The 25929-nt window shown below is 43.3% G+C and overlaps 1 protein-coding gene across 1 annotated transcript; it reads left to right on the top strand.

Annotated features, from left to right (window-relative positions):
* Positions 1–211: 211 nt before the first annotated feature.
* Positions 212–25296, top strand: TTC4 (tetratricopeptide repeat domain 4). The gene is made up of 10 exons (XM_055585784.1): positions 212–454; positions 1121–1238; positions 1974–2135; positions 5749–5826; positions 7785–7909; positions 13410–13496; positions 15184–15401; positions 16005–16086; positions 22018–22100; positions 24188–25296. Exons 1-10 carry the CDS (start codon positions 299–301, stop codon positions 24288–24290), a joined length of 1212 nt encoding a protein of 403 aa, XP_055441759.1. The 5' UTR covers positions 212–298; the 3' UTR covers positions 24291–25296.
* The last annotated feature ends 633 nt before the right edge of the window (positions 25297–25929 follow it).

The following is a 25929-nucleotide window of genomic DNA, read 5'->3' as shown; positions in this document are numbered from 1 at the left end:
GGATTTTACTTGCTTTGCCCAGCACTGTATACCCAGCGACTACAACAGGACTGGCACAAGAAAGGAGCTTAGAAAACGTGCTGACTGGTTAAATAAACGAGTGAATTAAGTGATAGTGCGCTATTGGGCGCAGGGCTCATCCACCGTGCGGGAAGTATTCGAAAGCGCGCGGCAGGGTAGGCGTTTCTTGGGGGAGGGGTGGAGTCGGGTCGGCCACGCCTCCAGCAAGCCGGAAGCAGCACGCCGGCGCCGCCCGGAAGATTGAGAAGGGGGCACCCGCGCCACCGGAAGCTGCCGTATGGTTCTCGGCGCCCGGGCGGTGGCTGGATCACCGGGGGCAGACATGGAGCAGCAGGAGCCGGGCGCCACTTTTGACGACGGCATGGACTCATTCTTGGAAAAGTTCCAGAGTCAGCCTTACCGTGGCGGCTTCCACGAGAGCCAGTGGGAAGAGGTGGGCGGGCCCGGGGTCTCAGCACGTGCGTGAGTGGGCGTCGTCCCAGCTCCTGGGGCCTCCCGGGCGCTGAGGCGCTCTACCGCCAAGGTTTGGCGCTGCCAGTGGATAGGTGGTTTCTACTTGCGTGTAAAAAATCGGCCCCGAAGCTTTCAGGATCTTCTTAAGCTGGCAGTATGTTTAGGTGTTCAGGTTTTGGAGTCAGAAACTTTGAGTGCGGAGCTTATCTGAGACCGTCCCCTCATGTGTAAAATTCCTCCGACTGGAGCACTGATCTCTTAGGATGGTTGGCGAAGCTAAAGTGAGAGGGTGGGTGAAGTGCCAGGAACAAACGAGCGCTCAACTCGCTCGGTAGTTACTCCCGCTCTTGTAAGAATGTGAGAACTGAAGGATCTTTAGGTATTCTGCACTCTTATTTGGGGGAGCCTGGAGGGCTGCCGTCTATGGGGTCGCTCAGAGTCGGACACGACTGAAGCGACTTAGCAGCAGCAGCAGCAGCAGCACTCTTATTTTACAGGTGGGACACTGAGGCCGGGGAGGGAGAGATGTCATGAGGATTTGCAAATTATGATGAGTGAGAAAAAACTTTGATGTGGAGAGCTGGATTGGGTCTACTCAGTGGAAAATTGTATTCGTATAGTTCATTCTTCTCTTAACAACCTCCAGGAATTTGAAAAGATTCCTCTGTTTATGAAGAACTCGCCATCAGAAATTGACCCCCTGGAGAATCCTGACTTGGCCTGCCTGCAGTCAATTATTTTTGATGAAGAGCGATCTCCAGAAGGTATCTTCAGTGACTCTCTAAGCTCCTCCATTAAATTGAGATAAAGTGTGAGTCAGAAAGGTTTTGATAGATAACAGAAGTAGTTAGCCAGAGCTAACTTGTCACTATTTATTCCACATGTACTTCTTTGTATACCTACTAAATACTAGGCACCGGGATAGGAAGGAATGCAACTGCCCTCAAAGGTCACACTCCAGTGGATAGCTCAGCTCTCCCAAAGACAAACCTGTGTGATAAGTGCCAAGGTGTTGTGGGTGCTGTTGGAACACCAAAGGTGGGGGGGTGGGTAGGGGCGGGGTGTAGAAGTGGGCTTTCAATGAGTGGGAAATTTGAACTGAATTGTAACAATTTTGTAGGCTTTTGCTAAAGTGAGGAGGGGAATTTGCATTCAAGGGACTCAAACAACATATTAAAAAACAGTAGCCTGATTTCCCCCCATTTCTTCTGTAATTAAAGCCCTCTCTTCAAGAGATAAGTATACTTTTTTCCTTTATGCTTTTCTTGGTGTGTGTGAGCACTTAATAATCTACTCTCTAAGATATTTAGAATTGATTGTAGTTAAGTACATGTGACTTTATTTCTCCATATTGATACCCAGTTTTATAGCATTCATTTTTGAGTTTTCTTTCCCTATTGATTCTTTTTGGTTTGTCATTACATTATTGTGTGATTTAGATTTTTAATGAGCCCTTTAAAAAATAGGGAATAGTGATTTTTTTCTTCTCTTTTTTGCAGATCAGGCCAGGACTTACAAAGACGAGGGCAATGATTACTTTAAAGAAAAAGACTACAAGAAAGCTGTTATTTCATACACTGAAGGATTAAAGAAGAAATGTGCAGACCCTGATTTGAATGCTGTTCTTTATACCAATCGGGCAGCAGCACAATACTATCTAGGTAATTTATTCTATTATTTAGTACTTTATAAAAGATTAACTTATAACAAACCATTACGTGATGGCTAGTGGGGAGGGTTTGAGAGTGTCAGAGGAAAAGGAGCTGTTTATCCCAGAAACCTAAGATAGCTTACTTTAACTGAACTTTGATCTTCCAGGTAGATTGGTCAAAAGGGATGTCAGATAGATTGTATAATTCTTACTGTTTGAGCCAAATGAGTAACATCAAATACCTTAATACATGAGTTGGTATGATTTGGAATTTTTGAGCCCAGATGCCTCTTCTCTCTCGAAAGTAAGTTTTTTCTTTTTTTTCCCCTGGCCTCCTCTCAAGGATGCTAGAAGGATTAAGGTGATAAAGTTCTTTGTGTGAGAGAAACCGTATTAATCCAAGGGAGAATTTCTCAGTAGCGTGTGGGCCCTTTGAAGTAAAACATTCCTTGGACAAGTAAAATTGGACAGTGCTGCTGCTGCTTTGGCGATTTGCAGTGCACGTTAGTATGTTAACACTGAGAAAACCTACAGCAGAGAAGCTTATCCTGTGATTCTCAGGTTTCATGAGCCTCCTTTTCAAGTAACACTTATGAATATGCAGGACTGTTCTGCAGACATGACTTTGGGAAACAACTGATTATTTGGGTGACATCATTGTTGGTATCTAATCTTAGGCATATTAAACCCTTGTTTCTTATCACACAGTTTTAGAGAGGACCTGGGAATGACTTCAACCTTTTCTGAGGGACTGGTAGACAATAAGCCTTAAAGTCTAGCTGGGATAGGTCTACTGGGACTCATCACCTTTGGAGCAGTGTTTCTTTCCAGTCATAATCTGCTCCATTTTTTTTTCTTCTTTAACCTGTTTGATTATAAAATTTTAAAAAGTAAAAGTGGTATAGAACTTTTGAGATTATTTGAGCCAACCAGCCCCCTCATTTTACATAGGTGTCGAGAAGAACCCCTTTGGTTAGTGCCAGACTCTGGACCAGAAACCCAGTCTTCTTACTTCTGGAGGAATACATTGTCTTCATTCAGCACACTGAGTTCTTGTTCTGTGCTAGGCACTGGCCTCATAGAAATGAGTAAGACCTGACTTTTCCTTAAAGGAGTTTCATTCATTTACCTATTCAAACAGTAAATATAAAGCATTTACTATGTGCTCGGCACTGCACTGTGAGTAAGAGCTACATAGTTCCTTTCCTTGGGGAACTAAAGAATGTTACATATAGGCCTGCTGCTGCTGCTGCTGCTAAGTCGCTTCAGTTGTGTCCGACTCTGTGCGACCCCGTAGACGGCAGCCCATCAGGCTCCCCCATCCCTGGGATTCTCCAGGCAAGAGTACTGGAGTGGGGTGCCATTGCCTTCTCTGACATATAGGCCTAGTAAGACCAAAAGCACCTTGCAAGAAAAACAAAACAAAACAGGTATTTGCGATACCAGAGGAGCAAATGCATAATCATCAAGAGATTTCTTAAATGATGTCACTGGTATGGCTTACAAACCACTTTCACATTTTTTTATCCCTCTTGAGTTCATAGCAACTATGTATGGTAAATAAGGTTAACAGCTTTATCCTTAGTTAACAGAGTAAGAAACTGTAGTAAAATGTAATAAATGTGTAAAATGAATTGCTTTAAGAGTATGCAGTGCCAGGATTAGGATTCAGAGTCAAGTTTGACTCAGAAAACACTAAACAAAGACCCCTTTATCCACTCTTACAGAGGTACCTGCTGCTGTTGATTCCTTAGTACTGGGTACTTTGTAGGCTTTTCAATATACTTGGTAGCTTTGAATTTTCCCTCTACTGGCTTAGACTTCAGTTGTCTCAAGCCTAATTAGTCATTTAGCCTGTGCATCTTTGTTCTCCAGCTTTAAAATGTGTTCCATTTTCTCATTCTTGTCTGTGTATTAATGGCTTTTTTTTTTTTTTGTCAAGTGATAGGGGTTGAAATGCATGTTCAGTCTACTACCTTTAAGCAGAAGTTTTTGGATTTCTCTTTATGTATTTTTTCCACAAATAAGATCATGCTGTTGTTCCAATTCTGTGTTCAGTTTTCACTTAATTTTATAATGTAAACAATTTCACCTGTCATTAAATTATTTGTGAATACTGAAGTTGCATCATATGGACATGCTGCTGCTGCTACTAAGTCGCTTCAGTCGTGTCCGACTCTGCGACCCCATAGACGGCAGCCCACCAGGCTCCCCCGTCCCTGGGATTCTCCAGGCAAGAACACTGGAGTGGGCTGCCATTTCCTTCTCCAATGCATGCAAGTGAAAAGTGAAAGTGAAGTCGCTCAGTTGTGTCCGACTCTTAGCGACCCATGGACTGCAGCCCACCGGGCTCCTCCATCCATAGGATTTTCCAGGCAAGAGTATTGGAGTGGGGTGCCATTGCCTTCTCCGTCATATGGACAAACAGTGTTTAAACTATTTGTTTTACTATACTGCTGTTGTTGAGTATATAGCTGCTTTTAGGCTTTTTTAAGTAATGCAAAAATGAACAAAGTTAGTGATAAAAATTTTCTGATAATTCTGATTATTTAGGCTAAAGCAGGATTTGGCAGACTGTGACTCAGGCCACATCTGGGTCCCTGATCTCCTGTGAGCTAAAAGTGTTTTTTTAAATGATTATGAAACGAAGAATGTGTAACAGACCATATGTAGCCTGTAAAGTCTGAAATATTTACTATATGTCCCTTTAGAGAAAAATTTTGCTGACCCCTGGGCTAGAGCTTTAGAAGTGAAATTAATAAATATATACCAAACTGTTAGTAATACTCACAGTATAAACTAGAGAGTGAAAGTTACCTCTTGCCTCCTAGTTTGGATAACCAGTGTTCATGATTGCACACCTTTTTTTTTCCTTTTTAATGCATTTACACATGTATGTGTGTACATGTGCCTGTATCTTTAGATTGGTTTTTTGTTTTATAAAGATCGGCTTCTGTACACATTGACCCACCACTTAAAACAATGTAGGAAAGACATCCTGTCATGCCTTTTACATACAGATGTATCTTACTCCTTTAATAGCTGTATTCAGTAGTATGGATTTACTATAATTTATTTCATCTTTACTAAATTGAGGGTATTTAGGTTATCTTTAGCTTTTCACAATTAAAAATAATGCAGCAGCTCACATGCTTTTACATTTGTCCTTGGACATTTTTTGCAAGCATTTTTTCATTTTTTTGCAAGCCTTTTTAAGGATCAGTTCTTTGAAGAGTATTGTTGGGTCAAAGTGAATTTGACCCATGCCAGTTTGCTCTCTTGGTTTACTCTCAGAATGCCCTTTCACCATATCTTCACCAATATTGGGTATTACCTGTTTTTAATTTTCAGTTTCATGTTAATCTTAATTTCTCTAATCAGTAGTGATTTTGAGCATTTTTCCATGTGCTTACTAGCCATTTATAGTTGTTTGGTGGGTTGCCGGCTATTCTGAACATTTCTGAGGTGCTTGATGAGCATAACAGTTTTTTTTCTATAAACAGTTGCTCTGATTTATATTTCTCCAAGATTGTCCAGGAGTGTTTTTGTTTCTACATGCAAAATTTTGGAAATAATCCGATCTCAAAACTTGTTTTCTCGTTTACTGAATGGTGTTTTGTCAGGCAATTTTCGTTCTTCTCTCAATGATGTGACGGCTGCCAGAAAGCTGAAACCCTGCCACCTCAAAGCAATAATAAGAGGTAAGTCCTGTAGAGCTACAGTGTGCCTGTCACCATGGAAAGTGGGCACGCACAACACCAGAAGTATTTTAAAGTGCTAAGATACTAATGAAGTTACCTTATTTTTGCAATCTTAGTATTAAGTGGTTATCAGCAGCAACATGCCATTTTTAAAAGAATTCTCCGGAGAATAATTCAACCCTCTGTGTTTTAAGAATTGGTAGAGAAATTGAAACTCCACATTTTAAATTAATAAAGGATAAAATTAATTAAAGCAGTTCTAAAAGCCGCATTCTAATTTTTTTTCCAAATTAGCTGATTGAAAGACAAGATCTTCAAATGCCATGTTATTGTTAATTAAAAGATAAGTTATAGGACTTTTGCTGATAACTCTGATGTTCAGATGTTCCCAGATTATTTTTTCTGTCCTGGTCTGACCTTTGTATGTAATAATTTGCTTTTATTACTTGCATACTTCACCTTTTCTTTGGGAAGCTCAGTGGTGCTTTGTAAACTTTAATTTATTCATTACATATTAATCTCTATATCCCCATGGACCAACTTAAAATGCTTTATTAAAATTTTGCTTATGTAATCATGGTTAGGGAGTTTATGTAGATCCAGGCCCTTCAGCTATAGGGAAAGAAGATAGGCAAATACGTTGTGTATAGTCATGTGGAATTGGCTACAGGCTGGAAGTCTGTAGCTTGCTTGAATTGTCGTTTTTACCTTACTGTGTGGCATTGGCAAGACACCCATTCTATCTCTGAAAGCTGAGGTTGAATTCTGTTGACATTTAAATTTTTTTAGGTCAGATGTTTTTAAATTCTGTAGAAAGCCCAGAGGCTAACTGGAGGAAAAACACGATTAATTAAAGGAGAGGTAGCTTAAACTGGTTGGAGAAGGCAATGGCACCCCACTCCAGTACTTTGCCTGGAAAATCCCATGGATGGAGGAGACTGGTAGGCTACAGTCCATGGGGTCGCTAAGAGTCGGACACGACTGAGCGACTTCACTTTCACTTTTCACTTTCATGCACTGGAGAAGGAAATGGCAACCCACTCCAGTGTTCTTGCCTGGAGAATCCCAGGGACAGGGGAGTCTGGTGGCTGCTGTCTGTGGGATCACACAGAGTCAGACACGACTGAAGTGACTTAGCAGCAGTAGCAGCTTAAACTGGTAGCCATCAAGAACAGTTTTAGGAGATACCTAACATGTTTGGTTTTGCCATTGCTTTTGTGAGTGACTGAGGCAAATTCTGCTTTCTCTCTCCATTTAAAGTCATCTGAGATGGACTTTATTCTTCTCATTTATAGATGAGCAGCCTAAAGCTCAGGGATACTCAGTCCACTGTCTAATGTTTAGTTGGTTGCTGCTGCTGCTGCTGAGTTGCTTCATTCGTGTCCGACTCTGTGTGACCCCATAGACGGCAGCCCACCAGGCTCCACCGTCCCTGGGATTCTCCAGGCAAGAACACTGGAGTGGGTTGCCATTTCCTTCTCCAATGCATGCAAGTGAAAAGTGAAAGTGAAGTCGCTCAGTCATGTCTGACTCTTAGCGACCCCATGGACTGCAGCCTACCAGGCTCCTCTGTCCATGAGATTTTCTAGGCAAGAGTATTAGAGTGGGGTGCCATTGCCTTCTCCAGTTTAGTTGGTTAATGACAGCTAGATTTCCAGCCCAGATCTCTCTGATTCCAAAGACCATGTTCTTTGCCACTAAGCTGTAGCCTTCCCTACTTTAAGAGTTCTTGATACCAGAAAGAGAGTTTTGAGCTGAATGGGACCTAGAAACCTTTCTGATCTAAAATACAAGAAACAGTGTTCCTTGTCTGGGGAATGCACTAAAAGGGACTTTATCATCCATTTCCCAGAACTTCAGGCTACTGGCTGGTAGCTGGTTGAAGTTGGGGGTCATGTGCAAGGATGGCTCTTTCCATGCATCTTGTCCCCGGATACTAAGGGTACTGGGTTCTACAGGTGCCTCTTGCCATTTGGAGCTGAAAAACTATGTCGAGGCTGTGAACTGGTGTGATGAGGGGCTGCAGATAGATGCCACAGAGAAGAAGCTTCTGGACCTGAGGGCTAAAGCAGACAAGTTGAAGGTTGGTGGCAAAATTAATTAGCATCTCCCAGAGTGGATCTTGGGTCCAATTGTATAATTTTTCTTTAAAACAAAACCCAGGGAATTCCCTGGTCATCCAGTGGTTAGGACTTTGTGGTTTCACTGCTGAGGGCCTGGATTCAATCCCTGGTGGGGGAACTAAGATCCCGCAAGTCATGCGGTATGGCTAAAAAAAGAATACAACGGACACAACCCCGAATCAGTCCCTACCCATGAGGCTCTAGAGGATACAGAGAAGTAAATAAGTAATTATAACATGATAGAGGTAAGGAAGAATATATAGTACTTGATAAATTTGTGACTATTATGATTTGAATAAATAGACTAGTGGCATAGTCTAGTGTGCACACTGAGTATAACTATTGAAAGAGGAGGGGAAAGACAGTTAAATGCTTGGGATGTTAGGCTTCTGTTTGTTCGTTGTTGTTTAGTTGCTGAGTCCTGTCCAGTTCTTTTGTGACCTCATGGACTGTAGCCTGCCAGGCTCCTCTGTCCATGGGATTTCCCAGGCAAAAATACTGGACTGGCTTACCATTTTTTTTCCAGGGGATCTTCCCAACCAAGGGATCAAACCAGTGTCTCCTGCATTGGCAGGCGGGTTCTTTACCACGGAGGCATCACGGAAGCCCTAGGCTTCTATAATGCTGTGTAACTTCCAACATTAAGACATCTTTAATTTGCTGATGAAATGTGACATTAATGGTACGCAACAGCAAAAGTGATGATTAGAAACAATAGTAATAACAGACCATCACTACCAAAAAAAACTCAACATTAGCACTTACTGTATGTATGTTCCAAGTTCTATTTAAAAATTTTACTGTATGAATCTGTCTAAATCACACATAGTCCTATAAGGTAGGCACTATTCTGATACACTTTCCACTAGTGAGGAAGCTAAAGCAGAGAGATCAGAAAGTCACATAGCTGGTGAAGCTGGGCTTCAGTCTGGCAGTCTGGCTGCAGAGTCTACAGTCTTAGTCCTCTGCAATACTGTCTCACATGTTTGTTCCATAACTAGACTTCAGTTCTCTTGATTCTTGGTCTACGTCTCTCTCCACTGCTTACACTATGAAATAGGAATTTTCAGTACCATGGGAGCCTAGAGCTGGCCCTGAACAGGGATAAGTTTTAGTCAGAAGTCATTCTGGTCATGTCTACAAAAGTAGAGGTATGGACCCACATGGTTCAGGAACAGAATTTTGAGCCCAGGCAACTAGGTATGGCCAGAATTTCTAAAAGTGGCTTATACAGGAGAGAGTATCTAGAAGGCTACTGTGGAAGGCCATTGCCAAGCCTATCTGCAGAAGAGCCCTTCAGTTCAGTTGCTCAGTCGTGTCTGACTCTTTGCGACCCCATGAACCGCAGCACTCCTGGCCTCCATGTCCATCACCAACTCCGGAGTCCACCCAAACCCATGTCCATTGTGTCGGTGATGCCATCCAACCATCTTGTCCTCTGTTGTCCCCTTCTTCTCCTGCCCCCAACCTTTCCCAGCATCAGGGTCTTTTCCAATGAGTCAGCTCTCTGCATCAGGTGGCCAAGGTATTGGAGTTTCAGCTTCAACATCAGTCCCTCCAATGAACACCCAGGACTGATCTCCTTTAGGATGGACCAGTTGGATCTCCTTGCAGTCCAAGGGACTCTCAAGAGTTTTCTCCAACACCACAGTTCAAAAGCATCAATTCTTCAGCACTCAGCTTTCTTTATAGTCCAACTCTCACATCCATACATGACTACTGGAAAAACCATAGCCTTGACTAGACAGACCTTTGTTGGCAAAGTAATGTCTCTGCTTTTGAATATGCTCTCTAGGTTGGTCATAACTTTCCTTCCAAGGAGCAAGCATCTTTTAATTTTATGGCTGCAGTCACCATCTGCAGTGATTTTGGAGCCCAGAAAAATAAAGTCAGCCACTGTTTCCACTGTTTCCCCATCTATTTGCCATGAAGTGATGGGACCAGATGCCATGATCTTAGTTTTCTGAATGTTGAGCTTTAAGCCAACCTTTTCACTCTCCTCTTTCACTTTCATCAAGAGGCTCTTTAGTTCTTCACTTTCTGCCATAAGGGTGGTGTCATCTGCATATCTGAGGTTATTGATATTTCTCCCGGCAATCTTGATTCCAGCTTGTGCTTCCTCCAGCCCAGTGTTTCTCATGATGTACTCTGCATATAAGTTAAATAAGCAGGGTAACAATATACAGCCTTGACGTACTCCTTTTCCTATTTGGAACCAGTCTGTTGTTCCATGTTCAGTTCTAACTGTTGGTTCCTGACCTATATATAGGTTTCTCAGGAGGCAGGTCAGGTGGTCTGGTTTTCCCATCTCTTTCAGAATTTTCCACAGTTTCTTGTGATCCACACAGTCAAAGGCTTTGGCATAGTCAGTAAAGCAGAAATAGATGTTTTTCTGGAACTCTCTCGCTTTTACGATGATCCAGCGGATGTTGGCAATTTGATCTCTTTTTTCCTCTGCCTTTTCTAAAACCAGCTTGAACATCTGGAAGTTCATGGTTCACATATTGCTGAAGCCTGGCTTGGAGAATTTTGAGCATTACTTTACTAGCGGGTGAGATGAGTGCAATTGTGCGGTAGTTTGAGCATTCTTTGGCATTGCCTTTCTTTGTGATTGGAATGAAAACTGACCTTTTCCAGTCCTGTGGCCATTGCTGAGTTTTCCAAATGTGCTGACATATTGAGTGCAGCACTTTCACAGCATCATCTTTTAGAAATTGAAATAGCTCAACTGGAATTCCATCACGTCCACTAGCTTTGTTTGTAGTGATGCTTCCTAAGGCCCACCTGACTTCATATTCCAGGATGTCCGGCTCTAGGTGAGTGTGAGTGATCACACCTTCGTGATTATCTGGGTCGTGAAGATCTTTTTTGTACAGTTCTTCTGTGTATTCTTGCCACCTCTTCTTAATTTCTGCTTCAGTTAGATCCATACCATTTCTGTCCTTTATTGAGCCCATCTTTACATGAAATGTTCCCTTGGTATCTCTCATTTTCTTGAAGAGATCTCTAGTCTTTCCCATTCTGTTGTTTTCCTCTATGGACCTAAATGGAAGCGTTATGTCCTGCAGCACAAGTGTAATTAAAGGGAGATTTCAGGGCCCAAAAGCATAACTCTGAAATGAACTGAAGCCTTGCAGCAATATGGGTAGTGGTTATTCAAAAATAATGGCTGAACCTTCTTAAGAACAGCAAGCTTTGTGGCATTTTACCTTGCCCTATCCCATCGCTTCTCTCCCAAGGTCCATAGTAGCCTTGAAAGCCAACAGCCCACAATTATGGTGAAAATGAGCATCCTGGTAGCCACCAGAGGAGGCAGAACAATATTAAGCCCCATTGCCAGAAGATTGTCATTATTTGACCATCTAGAAGACCCCACTCACAAGTTGTTTTTATTTGAGGCATCTTGAAACTATCCCAGTATGAAAAGCTTTTTCACAGAGGGTTGGGATTGGAGGCATTTGTTAAATATGATTTGAGGCAATTATGTAAGATTTCATCTGCCTGAGGCAGTGTTAAACAGTTGAGGCAAGTAATAGGCTTACCAGAAAACTTAAAAAGGACAAGCTGGGGAATGAGATTCTGTAGGGTCTTTGAAAAGCTCCAGTGTTTTCCTGGGAATCTAGAAGGTCTTGTATGAATGTTTTGAGCGATCGCCTCTGCTTCCCAAGAGGCTCGGTGGTAAAGCATCCACCTGCCAACGCAGGAGATGCAGGGGACCTGGGTTTGATCCCTGTGTCAGGAAGATCCCCTAGAGGAGGAAATGGCAACCCACTCTAGTATTCTTGCCTGGAGAATCCCACGGACAGAGGAGCCTCGTGGGCTCCAGTCCATGAGGTTGCAACGAGTTGGACACAACTGAAGCGACTTAGCATGCAAAGGCAAAGAAACTCATAACTCATACAGTCCATTAGCAAAAGCAGTATTCCAAGAAAACTTTGTTCTCTCAATAGAGGAACTAAGTCCTGTCCCATATTACTATTAGTAATTTTAATTTGGTAAATTAAATTTACCTAATTTAATTCCAGCCTGACTGTGTACAAAACTTCTTTTTCAAGGTTCCCTTTTTCAAATCTCACAACTTTCTGTATCCATATTAGTTCCTTATTTTTCATCTAGAAACAGTCAGCTCTAGGACAAAACCACATGCTCTGGTTGCGGGGGCTTCAGTAGTTGTGGCATGTGGGACCAGGGATCAAACCCATGTCCCCTGAATTGCCAGGTGGGTTCCTAGCCACTGTACCACCAGGGAAGTCTTCCCTTACCTTTTCAGAGCAGTTCCTAGAGCTACCTGAGAGGCCGTCTCCCAGGTTTAAGTCCTCGACAAGTCTTGCAAATAAAACAAAAATCTCACCTTTTTAGGTTACGCTTTTTTTTTTTTTTTTTTCAGTGAACAGTTGCTAACAGACTCTGCAACAGAAGTAACATGAACTTGGTTAACCTAAGTACAATAAGTAAGACATGTTTACATTGGTTAAACCAACAAGCTTAAGCTAGCTTTATTATCACATATAATTTAATATTGAATATTTCCAAGATCATGTGAATCTGAAATTCATTCTGGCCAGTTTCCATTATATTTAGAAAAAGTTAATTTGTGTTTACTTTTAAGTCTGTTAAATAGAGCTTTCTTATACATTTAATTTTGATAATATTTTCCATAGAGACATCTTATATGCATAATGTACACATAGACGTACAAACAGATGAAACTGGAGACCTTTTAGCTTGAACATGTGCATGGTTTTAAAGCCTAAAGTACTTACTGTCTGGCCCTTTAGAGAAAAAGTTGGCCCCTATTAATCACAGTCCTGAGGGTTGGAGTAGGATCAGCTGGTTTTGGGCAGACTAGTAGGAAAAGGAAATCTGAGTTATAGTTCTGCCAGATGAAGTAGACTGGTGATATTTTTCTCTCCTGAGCTGTAATTGTGCAAAAGGCAGAGTCTGTGATAAGTTTTTGGCCCAGGGCAGGGTCTCTGATATGTTCTTGGCCTGGGTTTTTCCCAGTGTGTTTTCCTGTACTCCATCCATAACAGAGAAGTTTTAACGCCCCATTGGCCCTTATGTCAGGTCCTCTTTCCAGAATGCCCTTTCTCTTTCATCTGGTTTCTGTCTAAACCCACCTCCATGGGACAGAATCAGTCATCACGCCCTCCTCTGTGTTTCATAGCACTCAGCTTGTACTCCCAGGCTAACACTAGACCTTTTCATATGTCTGTCCCCCTCTGTAGACTGTGAGTTCCTAGGATAGGTTTTGACATTACTGTTGCCACTGGTCCTAGCACTCAGACATGTGCTTCTTAAATGTTTATTGAACTGAATCCAGCCAGTGGTGTTCCTTGATATATAGGAGCCAGAGTTGAATAGAGACAAGAGATAGCTATTTAGGGTCAGGCTAGAGTAACAGAAGAGGAGAGGAGGCAAGTTCCCTAGAGCTGATGCATCTGAATTTTTCATTTTCAGCGAACTGAACAGAGGGATGTAAGGAAAGCAAAGCTGAAAGAAAAGAAGCAGCAGGATCAGAATGAGGCTTTACTCCAGGCCATCAAGGTGAGTTCTCAAACTTTCGCCCTATGGTCTTGCAGAATTCACTCATCATGAAGTTGATCGGGAACCTTTCTGGGGATGCTTTACCTGAATGAGTTGTTCATTTTCTTTCTGCTTTTGGTGAAGCAGTGTGACAAGTCAGACTCCCTGAGTTCAGTCAGCTGTCTCAATTGTATGCATGTGTTGGTTTCAGGTAACATATACTGAATAGTTGCTATGGGTTAATCATTATCTAATCTTCACAGTAGCCTTCTGAGGTGGGTCGTCTTGTTCCTTCTTATTCCACATAGTCTCAGAGAAACCTCACCCAGCTAGTGTATGTCAGAGCCAGGTCCTTGCTGTTAGTCCCTGTGTTTACTGCATCCTGAGAAAGTGATTTTAGGATGTAGCTCTACTATCTATCACAATAACACAAAATTCCACCTCCCCTTCCCTCTCTTTCCTACATTTTAAATAAATGTAGGAAAAGTCTGATCCAGATCTTGCTTTCACAAGTCACTTATTGAGCCTTGGCTTCACAGGGGAGGTGATACTGGCTATGAGTTTGGTTCTTGATTTCATTCTTTGTTGAGTTAAATTATGTACCTCCTTAAAATTATTTGCTGGCTTTGAGAACTTCACAGTACTAAGATGCACTCTACTAGTCCTGCCCTACAACAGAAAATCTGTTAACATTTTAACAGATTAAATAGAAGGGAATAACTCTAGAGAGATTTGGTCATTTTCTCAAATGTAGAGTAGTGGAATGCCTAGACATTGGCATACAGACATTATTTTGGTACTCTTCTTTAACTCTGCATCTGAAACTTCATTGTACTTGAGAACTACTCTAGAGAGTAATATACCCAAAGCTATATATATTGTATTTTAGTGGTTTAAAGCTGGGTCAGCAAGCTGCAGCCAGTGGCTCATGGCCCTGCCTATTTGTGTCTTACGATGACTCTTTTCACACTACAGTGGCAGGGTTGAGTAATATCCACAGAGACCATCTGGCCCACAAAACCTAAAATATTTCTTAATCTGACCCTTTCAGGGGAAGTTTGCAAACCCCTGGTATAGGCGATACCATCAAGGTCGTTTTGATTGTATGTCATTTTTCCCTTGTGGGCTAGCCTTAGGAAACTCCACCCAGCATACGTAAGAGGTGACTCTACCATTCAGACCTTTGATTTATCCTTATTTCTATGACAGACTCAAGATTAAGTCAGTGTATGTATAATTTTTGGTATCCCATGTCCCAGCCAAGTTGAAAACATTTGCCATTTTTGTACATGCCACTCTCTGTATTTTTTAATACCTTTGCACATGCTGTTCCTTGGCTGTTCCCTGAGGTAGAATGCCCTTCCACTCCCCATGCACCTCAATTCTTCTGCCTTTCAGAGTCATTGTTCAAGACCTAGCATTGCCCAGTCACCTCCAGCCTCCAGGCTGAATTAATTATTCATGGTCTGCAGTTTCACAGCTTTACTTCTTCCCTTATGTTGGACTTATTACCATGTCTAGTTCATGTCTGTGACAAGAGTCTCGCTTGTGGTAGATGGCCAGTAAAGGTGAGTTCAGCAGGTGTCAGGGATAATAAAGATGAATCAAGCTGGCCTTCTCAGAGCTTGTAGTGTTACAGTTTTCCCTGTTTTAGTGAAGTGAATTTGCATCCTTCTCACATAACATGTATGTTTTTGCTTTAATCCAGGCTAGGAACATTAGGCTAGTCGCTGAAGCTGCTGGAGAGGATGAAGACTCAGCCTCAGAAGGTCTCAATGAGCTTGTCCTGTATGGGCTCAGCTCTGAGAACCCCTATGGAGCCAGGCTGAGTGTGGATGACCAGGGAAGACTGAGCTGGCCTGTGCTTTTTCTGTACCCCGAGTATGCCCAGTCGGACTTGGTCTCTGCTTTTCATGAGGATTCCAGGTAACTTCCTTCCCCGAGAGCCTTCTGTGGTGCTTGCATGCGCTTCCCTGTTCTTTTGGCAGGATGGACAGGTAGAATTTTGGGTGAGGAGGGAAGAGAATAGTTTGAGAGAGTTTTATTACACAGTCTGGTTTAGCGTAATCTCTCTAACCCATAGCTGATTTCTCCTTTCACTAAGAAGCTTTGCACTGAGAGACATGGTCTCACTCTCATACTACCACCACAGTGCAGTGTTTGTCAAGCACTGGGGGTTGTCTCTTGTGAGAGATGGAAGTGTTGGAGGTAGTACGTGGATAAAACTGAAGGGTATGTTTATTAGAAAACATGTAACTAGTGATTTTAACATGTGGTTTCATAGTTAATGGTTAGACTGTGGCTCAGTATAAGAATGTTGTTAATCCTGAGTCAGTTAAAGAGAATTACTATGTCATAATGGGACAAATGATTCACGTATTTTGAGCACTGTTGTCAAAATGGATTAGGTCTGCATTTCATGATTTATACATTCTTGATATCTCCGTGAATTGGTGTCCAGGGGATGGGATGTGGGAAAACAAGATTATGAGTTACTGATACCAGAAAGTACATGTTATATCTCTTTAGGTTTATTGATCATCTAATGGTGATGTTTGGTGAAACACCCTCTTGGGATTTAGAGCAAAAATACTGCCCTGATAATTTAGAGGTAAGGAAGTTTTCTTTTGTCACTCTATGAGAATTGGGGTTGGGGGAATTGGGGTGGAGCAAGGTTTCACTGCCTTTTAAAAAAAAAATTGTGGGAAAATACAAAACACATAAAATTTACCTTTTTAAACATTTCAAAGTGTACGGTTCAATAGCATTAAGTGCATCCACATTGTACAACCATTACCACCATCTGTCTCTGTTTTCATCATCCTGAACTGATGTACAGGAACTCTGTTCCTCCTCGCTGTCCCTGAATGGACCCACTCTAGGTGCCTCATGTAAGTGGAGTCATAGAGTATTTGTCCTTCTTCATCTGGCGTAATTTCCTTGGTGTACTGTCTTTAAGATTTATCATGATGTAGCATGGGTCAGAATCTTACTGTTTGTAAGGCTGAATAACATTCCACTGTTGCAACTTTGAAAAAAAAAATCACAACTTACAGAACAAAGAAATTTGTCTTCTGTTTGAGGGTAAGATGTCAACTGATGCCCCATCACCTCTGAAGACTCAAGTGTCTTTTCCTACACACAAGGATGTTTTCTTTCGTGATCCCAATAAATCATCAGAATCAGAAAATTAACTTCGATACACTAGTACCAACTAATCCTCGGACTCCATTAGTTTTCACAGATTTCCCCCCCAGCCCTCAGAAACACTTTTTTTTTTTCCGCACATACTACTAATTAAAAAATTTTCTTTTAGTTGAAGTGTAGTTGATTTACAGTATTGTGTTAGCTTCTCAAGTATACAGTAAAGTGATTCAGTTATATTTTTTCCAGAGTATTTTCCATTATATGTTACTATGAGCTATTGAAAATAGTTCTCTGTACTATACAGTAAATCTTTGTTGCTTATGTATTTTATGTATAGAAGTTTGTATCTGTTAATCCCATGCTCCTAATTTATCCTCCACCTCTTTCCCCTTTGGTGGTAATGTTTGTTTTCTGTGTCTGTGAGTCTCTTTCTATTTTACATGTAGATTCATTTTTATTTTTTTGTTTTAATTTTTTTGGCCACATCACATGGTGTGTGGTATCTCAGGTCCCAGACCAGGGATTGAACCTGTACCCCCTGCAGTGGAAGCACAGAGTCTTCCATTATACCGCTGGGGAAGTCCCTGTATTATTTTTTAGATTCCACACATAAATGATACCATATAATATTTTCTTTTGTCTGACTTACTTCACTAAGTATAATATTTTCTAGGTCCATCCATGTTGCTGCAAAAGGCAATTTTTTTTTTTTTTTATGGCTGAGTAATACTCCATTGTGTATATATATAACATTCTCTTAAGCCAGTCATCTGTTGGTGGGCACTTGGGTTGTTTCCATTATTGGCTATTATAAATTGTGCTGCCTTGAACATTGGGATACATGTGTCTTTTCAAGTTAGAGTTTTCTCTGAATATATACCCAGGAGTGGGCTTGCTGGATCATATTGTAACTATTAGCTTCTTAAAGAACCTCCATACTGCTTTCCATAGTGGGTGCACCAATTTACATTCCCACCAACAGTGTAGGAGGGTTCCCTTTTCTCTACATCCTCTCCAGCATCTATTCGTAGACTTTTTAATGATGGCCATTCTGACTGGTGTGTGGTGTTACCTCACTGTGGTTTTTGATTTGCATTTCTACAATAATTAGCAATGTTGAGCATCGTTTCATGTCTCTGTTGGCTACCTGTATGTTTTCTTTGGAGAAATGTCAGTTTGGGTCTTCTGCCCATTTTTGAGAGTTTTTTTTATCATGAGTGGATGTTGAATTTTGTCAAATGCTTTTTTGGTATCTGTTGAGATGATCACATAGCTTTTGTCTTTCCTTTTGTTAATGTGATATATCACAGTGATTGATTGGTGTACATTGAACTGTCCTTGTGACTGTGGAGTGAATACAACTTGATCTTTTCTTCTTTATACTCCCTTCCCCCACATTTTGTGATTTTTATGTCCTATTTATTTTATATCTTCATGTTTATCCTTTTGCTATTATAGTTTTAATTGCCTTTATAGAATTTTTTGGATTTATAATCTGTGTACTGGCTTAAATGATCTTCTATCCTTTTAAATATTTGCCTTTCCCATTGTGATCTTCCTTTCCAGTAGATTCTGCTGCTTTTTTACTTAGAGAAGACCTTTCAGTACTAAAGACCCTCAGTATTGCTGAATTCTTTTAGTTTTGCCTGTCTGAGAAATTATTTATCCTTCTTTCTATTGTAAATGATAGTTTTGTCAGATAGGGTTGTGGATTTTTCCTCTTCAGGACTTTGACTATATCATGCCACTCTCTCTGGACTGCAGTGTTTCTGCAAACAAATTCCTCTTTAACTGACTCTTTGTCTTTCTCTTGCTGACTTTGGAATCTTCTCTTTAACTTTTGCTCTTTTAATTATGCTGTGTCTTGTTCTGGATCTGTTCGGGTTCATCTTGTTTGGAACCATCTGTGTTTCCTGTACCTGGGTATCTATTTTTTTTGTTAGGTTTGGAAAGTCTTCTGCCATAATTTCTACAAATACATTTTTGGTCTCCTTTTCTCTCTCTTTGCTTTCTGGAGCTCCTATTATGTGTAGGTTGGCATGCTTTATATTAATCTATAGATGTCATTTTGTGTTCTTCTTTTTTTTAAAATTTGTCTTTTTGACTGCTGTTCTGATTGGGCGGTTTTCATTATTCTGTTTTCCAGATCACTTATTTGTTTTTTTGTGACATTTAGTCTGCTGTTCATTACTTACAGAATTGGTTTTTATCTCAGCAATTGAGTTGTCTAATTTCGATTGATTCATGTTTGTAGTTTCTAGTCCTTTTTACAGTGATCAGCATTTTTACTGATAATCTTTCTTAATTCCTTTAGCATTTTTATTACCTCCTTTTTGAACTTGAGGTCTAATAGACTGGAGAGATCGGTTTCATTATTTGTTCTTTCAGGGGAATTCTGTTCTTCTAACTGGGAGAAGTTCCTCTGCTTTTTCATTTTACTTCACTTTCACTATCTCTGTGAATTTATGAAAACAGTTACCTATTGTGGTCTTAAAAAAGCATTCCTGCTCAGAGCGTGTCCAGTACTTTTGGTGTGAGGGCTGTTTTGGGCAGGGATGCCAGCCGCGTCTTCTTGAGTGTGCTGTCATCCCCTTGATGGCGGTGTGGTTGGTGGTGTGGTGTGTCTAGAGGCTGCCTTGGATGTGAGGTGGGGCCTCCTCTCTGCTCCATGGCTTACTGGGCAGGGTCTGCTCCCCCGTTGTTGGGGTAGAAGCCATGAGGGTCAGGATGGATCAGGCTTCGTTGCCCTTGAGTGTGTGCCCTGCCGCAAAGAAGGTGGTTGCTGAAGCAAGTGAAGTCCATGCAGTCTCGGTGAACTTGAGCGCCACCATCGTTCCCCTCAGAAGCAGCCCAGGGTCGCGTCCTTGTCTCTGTTGTGATTGTCCCAGATCTAGTGCAAGGCTGTGGTGTGGAGTAGGCTGGAGTTGGGGGTCAGGGTGTTGTGGCTGCAGGAATTGAGGAGGCTGTGGTGCGACCTGGGACCTGGGCTGCCTCTGTGGCAGACCTCTCCCAGGACCTGTCCACTCTAGATCTGACAGTAAGTTGCCATGTGGAGTGGGCAGAACTAGGCTGCTTCCGTTGGGAAACCATCCCTGCAGATACCCGTGCAGGTCCTGACCGCCTAGCCACTGTGTGTTTTTGTAGCACTGCCCAGTGCGTGTGCTGACAGCGTCTGCTGTAGCTAGACTAGCCCCTGCTGTTTGGGTACTGACAGTGGATTCTGCATCTCCCCCAAATCACATCCCAGGCCCTCCAGCCTATCTCTCTGTAGCTACGTCAAGTCCTCTTTCAGGGCCTGTCTGCCTGAGATCAGTGCTTAGCTGCTGTATGCCCTTGTGATGCCTGGTGCATATGCTGATGTCTGCCCAGTTTGACCCACCACCTGGTGTATACACTGACAGTGGTCTCTGTGGTTCTACTCAGACCACATCACCCTAGTCTGTCTGCACAGGTAGACTGAACCTGTGCCCTAGTCTCACACCAGGCTGTGGTGTGGGGTGAGTGGGGCTGGGGTATTGGTCCTTTGGATTGGGAAGTGCCTATCGAGGTGGCAGCCTCCAGTGCAGGTCTGTCTCAGTCCTGATTGTCAGCAGGCCGGTACATGTGCTTACTTGTACAGTCTGGGCTTCTCTTTGTGTCAGTGGATTTCCCAGCTGGCACGCAGGCTCCTCAGGGTGAGGGTCCATCCATGTGGACTTCTCTTCACTACAGATCCCTTCCAGTGGTGCCAGTCCCAGCCTGATGCTTTTATTTTTTTCCCCTGTCCTACCTGATTATGTGGAGATCTTTCTTGCAGGTTTGGTTGTATAGGAGATCTTCTGCCAGTTTCTAGTTAGTTTTCTGTGGGAATTGTTGTACATGTAGATGTATTTTTGATGTTTGTGTGTGTAGGAGTGAGCTCCATATCTTCCTGTTCCCACCATCTTGATCCCCTCCGCCAATCACCAGTTATGTTCTTTATAGCAGAAGGAATCCCACGTAGTATTGTATCTAGTGCTCATGTCTCTTTAGTCTCCTTTGAGCTACAGAAGAATTTCACAGTCTTCAGTCAACTTTCTTGATCTTACCACTTTTGCAGGTTATAGACCAGTTATTTTGTGGAAAGTGTGGGTTTGTCTTGTGTGTCTTTGTGACCTAGGTGATGTGTATCTGACTGGAATATCACAGAAGCAGTGCTATGTTCTTGTTGCATCCTGTCAGACGTCATAATTTCAAGTGTCCCATTACTGATGATGTTCACTTTCATCACTTGATTGAGGTAGGGGTATACAAGCTTCTATTCTGCATGAAGTTACTTTTTACCCCTTTGTAGTTAGTATTTTATAGGGAGGTACTTGGAAATGATACACATATTTTCTTGTTCATAAAACCATCATTTATGTCAGTGGATTTATGGTTTCTTATTTTTTAAATTGAGCTATAATCTATTACTATGGTTATATTATGCTCAAGGTGTTTCGGATTTGGTCAGTGGGAATTCCTTCAAATTTGCTTCTGTGTCCTTTGGACTTGTCTCCATTTTTAAAGCACTTCCTTGCTTTGTGTTACAAGGTGTTTGAGGCTCAAATTGTGCTTTTTTTGCCTTAGCTCTAGAATCAGCCATTTTTCCCAAGGAGCTTTGGTTCTTTTTAGCATAAAATAGTATTTAGAAGTCAAGATCTGTGTAGTAGCTATACTCGTAAGTACAGGGGTGAGGGGAGGAGAATGCTCACTGCTCCATTGGCGTGCGTGTGTGTATGTGTGTGTGTATAAAAACACGATCTGTCACTGGTATCTCCAATTCTAATCCTATACCAACTCTTTCTCTAGTTTTGCAGTGGCTTCTATTATTATTAATATATTTGTTGGATTGGTTGCCCTGCATTTAATTGCCCTCCCCTCACCACCAGCATCCCCTCTCATGGGGAGCCTCCCCCCCTCACGTGGACTGACTCCCGCATCAGCCTGCTGTCCCAGCATGGTGCCCTCCTCATCCTTCATACACTATCGCCTTGCATGGCTCAACCATCCTGCAGGAATGTCTGTCTTATCCAGCGGGGGTCCTCACTCCCCTCAGCAGGCCTCCCCCTGCCATGAGTGGCTGCCCTTCTCACCCTGCTTGGCTGGCCAGTCCCCAGTGAGAATGCACATCTCCACTGGCCGGGCTTTGACACCTGCCCAGGGCTGCCTCCTGTGTGGACATCTCTCTTCCTCTGCTCTGGGCCACTGCTGCTTCCTTTCCCCATACCTAATGGCTCTACCACTGAATTGTTAGGGAAGGAAAGCTCATAGGGCTGGATTTGAGTCTCAACAGTTGCCATCTCTTACACATTTCCCCAGATTTGGCCTCAGCATGCCTAGTGTCGCTGAAGCCCTTTACTGGTGTGTGACTTCTGCTCCTCTGTTCATCCTACAGGTCTACTTTGAGGATGAGGACAGGGCAGAACTATACTGCGTGCCTCCCAGTAGCACCCTGCTGCAGGTGCTGCAGCACCCCAGGTGAGTCACCTTCATGGGGCTGAGTAGACCAGAAGGATGCTCAGGCACCATCCCAGGGACACAGCCAGGTTCTCGTTTCACTGCTGAGCACTGGCCTTGTACTCCCCTCCCTTCTGCCCTGGATGCAAAATTGTGAGACAGCAGCCCACGGAGACTGGCCCAGGCTTTTGGCCACACAGGTTGCAGTGTGCTGACTCAGCCCATTGCACTGCAGCCGTGACATCCTCAGGGGGAAGTGAATGGGGCTGGTTGGAAAAGAAACCGCTGCCTGGTTTTTGTACCAAAGACAGCTGGGATGGCCCTCCTGTTAATTGTGCCTGTGTCCCTTGATGTTGTCGTATGGAAAGAGCATTGGCTCTTGAAGTCAGACACCATCATTTAGTGGCTGTGTGCCTCTTAAGCCCATACTACCTCCCTGGGTCTGTTGGCTCATCTCTAAAGTGAAGATGATAACTCTTGTCTACATATTTCTCAGGTAGGAGAGAGAGTAGGAGTCAGTGCTCTGATGCACTGAAAGGGGTGGTCTGCTGTGAGAGGGCACCTTGGTTAGTTGCAGTGGGAGCCAGTTGGATTTGGCAGTTGTCTCTTAGCTTTGGGGGGTTCCTGGACTATAAGGTTATGCCCTCAATAGCTTTATAGTTGACCCTTGGGCCACTTTTCCCTGAGCTTTGAGCAAAGCAAATGTCTTGGATTTAGGTTGAGTCCAGTGTGCTAAGGGTGGTTGGGTTTGAAAATGGTGGTTGGGTTGGAAATGAGGCTGGAGGACCATGTTAGGACCGTGTGTGGCAGCCTCGAATGCTCTAGGGAGCATGAATCCTGACTATGGTGTGTGGAGCCCTAGAGGGCGTTCAGGTAAAATTTACCAAGTAGTGTACAGATCTTAAGTGTGCTGTTCAGTGGTGAGATGTGAAGTAGGGCTGGATTGAAGTTTAGGAGATAGATTGGGATGGGAGTTGGTGATGTGATGACTGACTCAGTGAGTGTCTAGCTGGTCTTGATGCTCCTGCTTTGGCCTGGCAGGGAGGAGGTGAGGATTTCTTCAGATATGATTGATGACTTCTCTTGGCAGCATTTTTTTTTTTCCTAGCCCTAAATTACCCTTCTAGTTTATAGACAGATTTTTAGCTCTTCGTTTTCTCAATTGTTAGCAAATTATCCAGAATTCTTTAAAGGCCTGAGGTCTACTCTACCTTATCTCCCTGAAAATGCAGAGAAATCTTAAATATAAAGCAGACTGATTGATGGAGGAAAACCAGTTTCATGCTTCTGAGAAAGTATGAATACATTGGAAGTCATTATTTTTTAAATGATGAGCGTAGGCAAGAGACTACCCAGCACAGAGTAACTTCAGACCAGCAACGTCAAACTCTGGACTGGGTGCTGGGCCACAACACAGGCTCCTCTGGCCCAGGGCCAGGCCCACAGGTGCAGAAGCCCCTGGACCCGAGTCCAAGGCCTTGCCTGCTGTCCAGCTTGCCTGCTCCATTAGCTTTATGCCCAGCAACAGTAAAAGCTCTGGTGACCCACACCTCCTGGCTTGTTCTCTCCCGTGCCCATCAGGACCCCTTTCCCAGTTAATGCAGGCTGAGACATGACAGCTCCCAGAAACCTGTCCTGATTTCCCTTTCCCGTAGAGGAATTATGTCTCTTTGGGCTAACACTGTACCTCAGAAATGCTTCTACAGTTGTGCCTCGCTGTCATTATTTATCTCCCTTCCTCCAGACAGTGATAGTGGCTTTTGTTTGTTGTTTAATCTGTTTTTTTCAGCACAAGGCCTGGCTTACCCTGGGCACGTACTGTTGAATGAAGGAATGAAAGCATGTTCTTATTTTATTTCATGTTTAGCCATAAACATACATGATGCTAGAGGACCCAGAGGACTGGCCCAGAGGTTCTGGCTAGGTTCTAAGGGGGAGGGGGTCAGGCTGATTTGCAGACTTATAAACAACCAAGCAAATACATGTGCTAAACTTGAGTTTTAATGTTGACTCATATCTAAAGGTTCACCTTGACTGTTGTTGGGAAAGTCCATGGATGATTAAGATTGCAATTCAATTATCCCTCTCTTTCGTTGTGTTCACTGCAGGTACTTTGTAAAAGCCCTGACACCAACATTTTTGGTCTGTGTAGGATCCTCTGGTTTTTGTAGGAATTATCTCCGAGGGAAAAAGGTGCACCAGGTAAAGTGACTGGGCCGTGCTGTGGGCGCCAGGCTCCCTGGACCTCCTCCCTCCTCCACCTCAGCCTGGAGTTCAGCACACTAGAATCAGCAAGGTCTACTCCTCGAACCCAGCACTTTATTCCTGTCACCCCAGGGACAGGCCTTCCCTGCATCATGGTTGGGGAGGAGCTGCTGCCTTCTTGAACTTTAGCCTCTCGGGTCAGACCGCTGAGCCCTAGCAGGCCTTCACTGTGCCCTCTTGCTGCTGAACTCTGTGCCTTGCTTATGGCATCCTTGGACTCACTGTGAGTTGTGTTAACCACCAGCCTCCAGCTCTGACCTGAAGACTCACGATCCAGTGACATGGTTCTGCAGCTGTGTGCCTCACACTGCACACATACACGGCCACACGTGATTGGAAGGTGTTAATGCTGAGAGGGCCTTCATGAACAGAGGCCCGCTCTGTTGGGATCCTGTAGATGCCTTGGGGTGAGATGGGGCCAGGGAAGCCAGGTCCTATTTCTCCATCTTTTATGAAGACCTGCAAATTAAAGGTCCTCTAGAACCCCTAAAAAGTTTGCCATGTTTCCTGATCTTTGCAGTATGGAGACCTGTGACATACTTAGACAGTACATCAGTTTTCATATTTAGAATTTTATGCCTTTTAAGCGGGAAAATCTTTCTGCACGTTGAGTCACTGTCATCTGTTGTATTTTTGTCTACAGCTATTTGCTTCCTCCTTCCTAGAGGATTTTATATGTCCTTACCTTGCATTGCCCACCCCGTGGCCCAGTGAGGTGGGTGCGTCCTTCTCCTGATGCAGAGGGATGTGAGTGGACATGTCCAGGCAGAGCTTGCAGAGCATGGCGCGGTGGGCTCATGCTCTTCCCTCTGCCTGGGAGTGTGTTTCCCAGGGTGGGGCTGTTCCTTCAGCTGGATGCTAAAGCACGTGGAGCAGAGCTGAAGCAGCTGGCCTGCAGCCATTGACTGTGATATGAATGAGAAATAAATGTTTGTTGTAGTATTAATAATAAGCACTGAGATTTGGGAGTTGTTTGTTACTATAGCAAAGCTACCTAATACATCATTAAACTGAAACCAGCTGCTCTACTTAAGATAGACTAACTCAGGGTTTTCTGCAGCGCGTGCTGTCATCTATGAAGGGCAATTTGCTGTGGAATGTTTACAAAGAACCAGGCAGCTTTCCTTCCAGGTGCAGGTCCCTGCTTGTGGCTATAGAGCCAAAGTCCAGTGTCCATCATGAGCCTGGCTCAGGCCACACAGGCCATCCTCTCTTACTTTCCAGCTAGATTCTGTGCCCTTCCAGACAACAAGCCCTGTCCCAGCTTTGCTCCACTGCAGCGGCTATGGTGATGGGCAGCCAGGGTGAGCACAGGAGTGTGGGGCAAGGGCCCTGAGCATTCCCCTTCCATAGGGGCGGGACCTGTGGGGTTCGGGACAGGTGGCCCTCTTGTGAAGTGGATGGGTGTAGTGGGGCCTGTGGGCCTTGCCCTCACCTGGTGCCTCCATGGCCACTTGCCCATGCCTGGGATTCCAGCAGAGCCAAATCAGAGCTCCCCACAAGGACTTAACCCTTCTCCACCTCATCTTATAGATGAGGAAACTTAGGCTCAGAGGAAGGACAAGGGCAAGGCTGAGAAGCCAGA

The sequence above is a fragment of the Bubalus kerabau genome, chromosome 6 (assembly GCF_029407905.1).
Source record: "Bubalus kerabau isolate K-KA32 ecotype Philippines breed swamp buffalo chromosome 6, PCC_UOA_SB_1v2, whole genome shotgun sequence".
NCBI classification, from domain to species: Eukaryota; Metazoa; Chordata; class Mammalia; order Artiodactyla; family Bovidae; genus Bubalus; species Bubalus kerabau.
The sequence above is the reverse complement of the archived record's forward strand: the minus strand, read 5'-3'. Positions and strand labels throughout refer to the sequence as shown.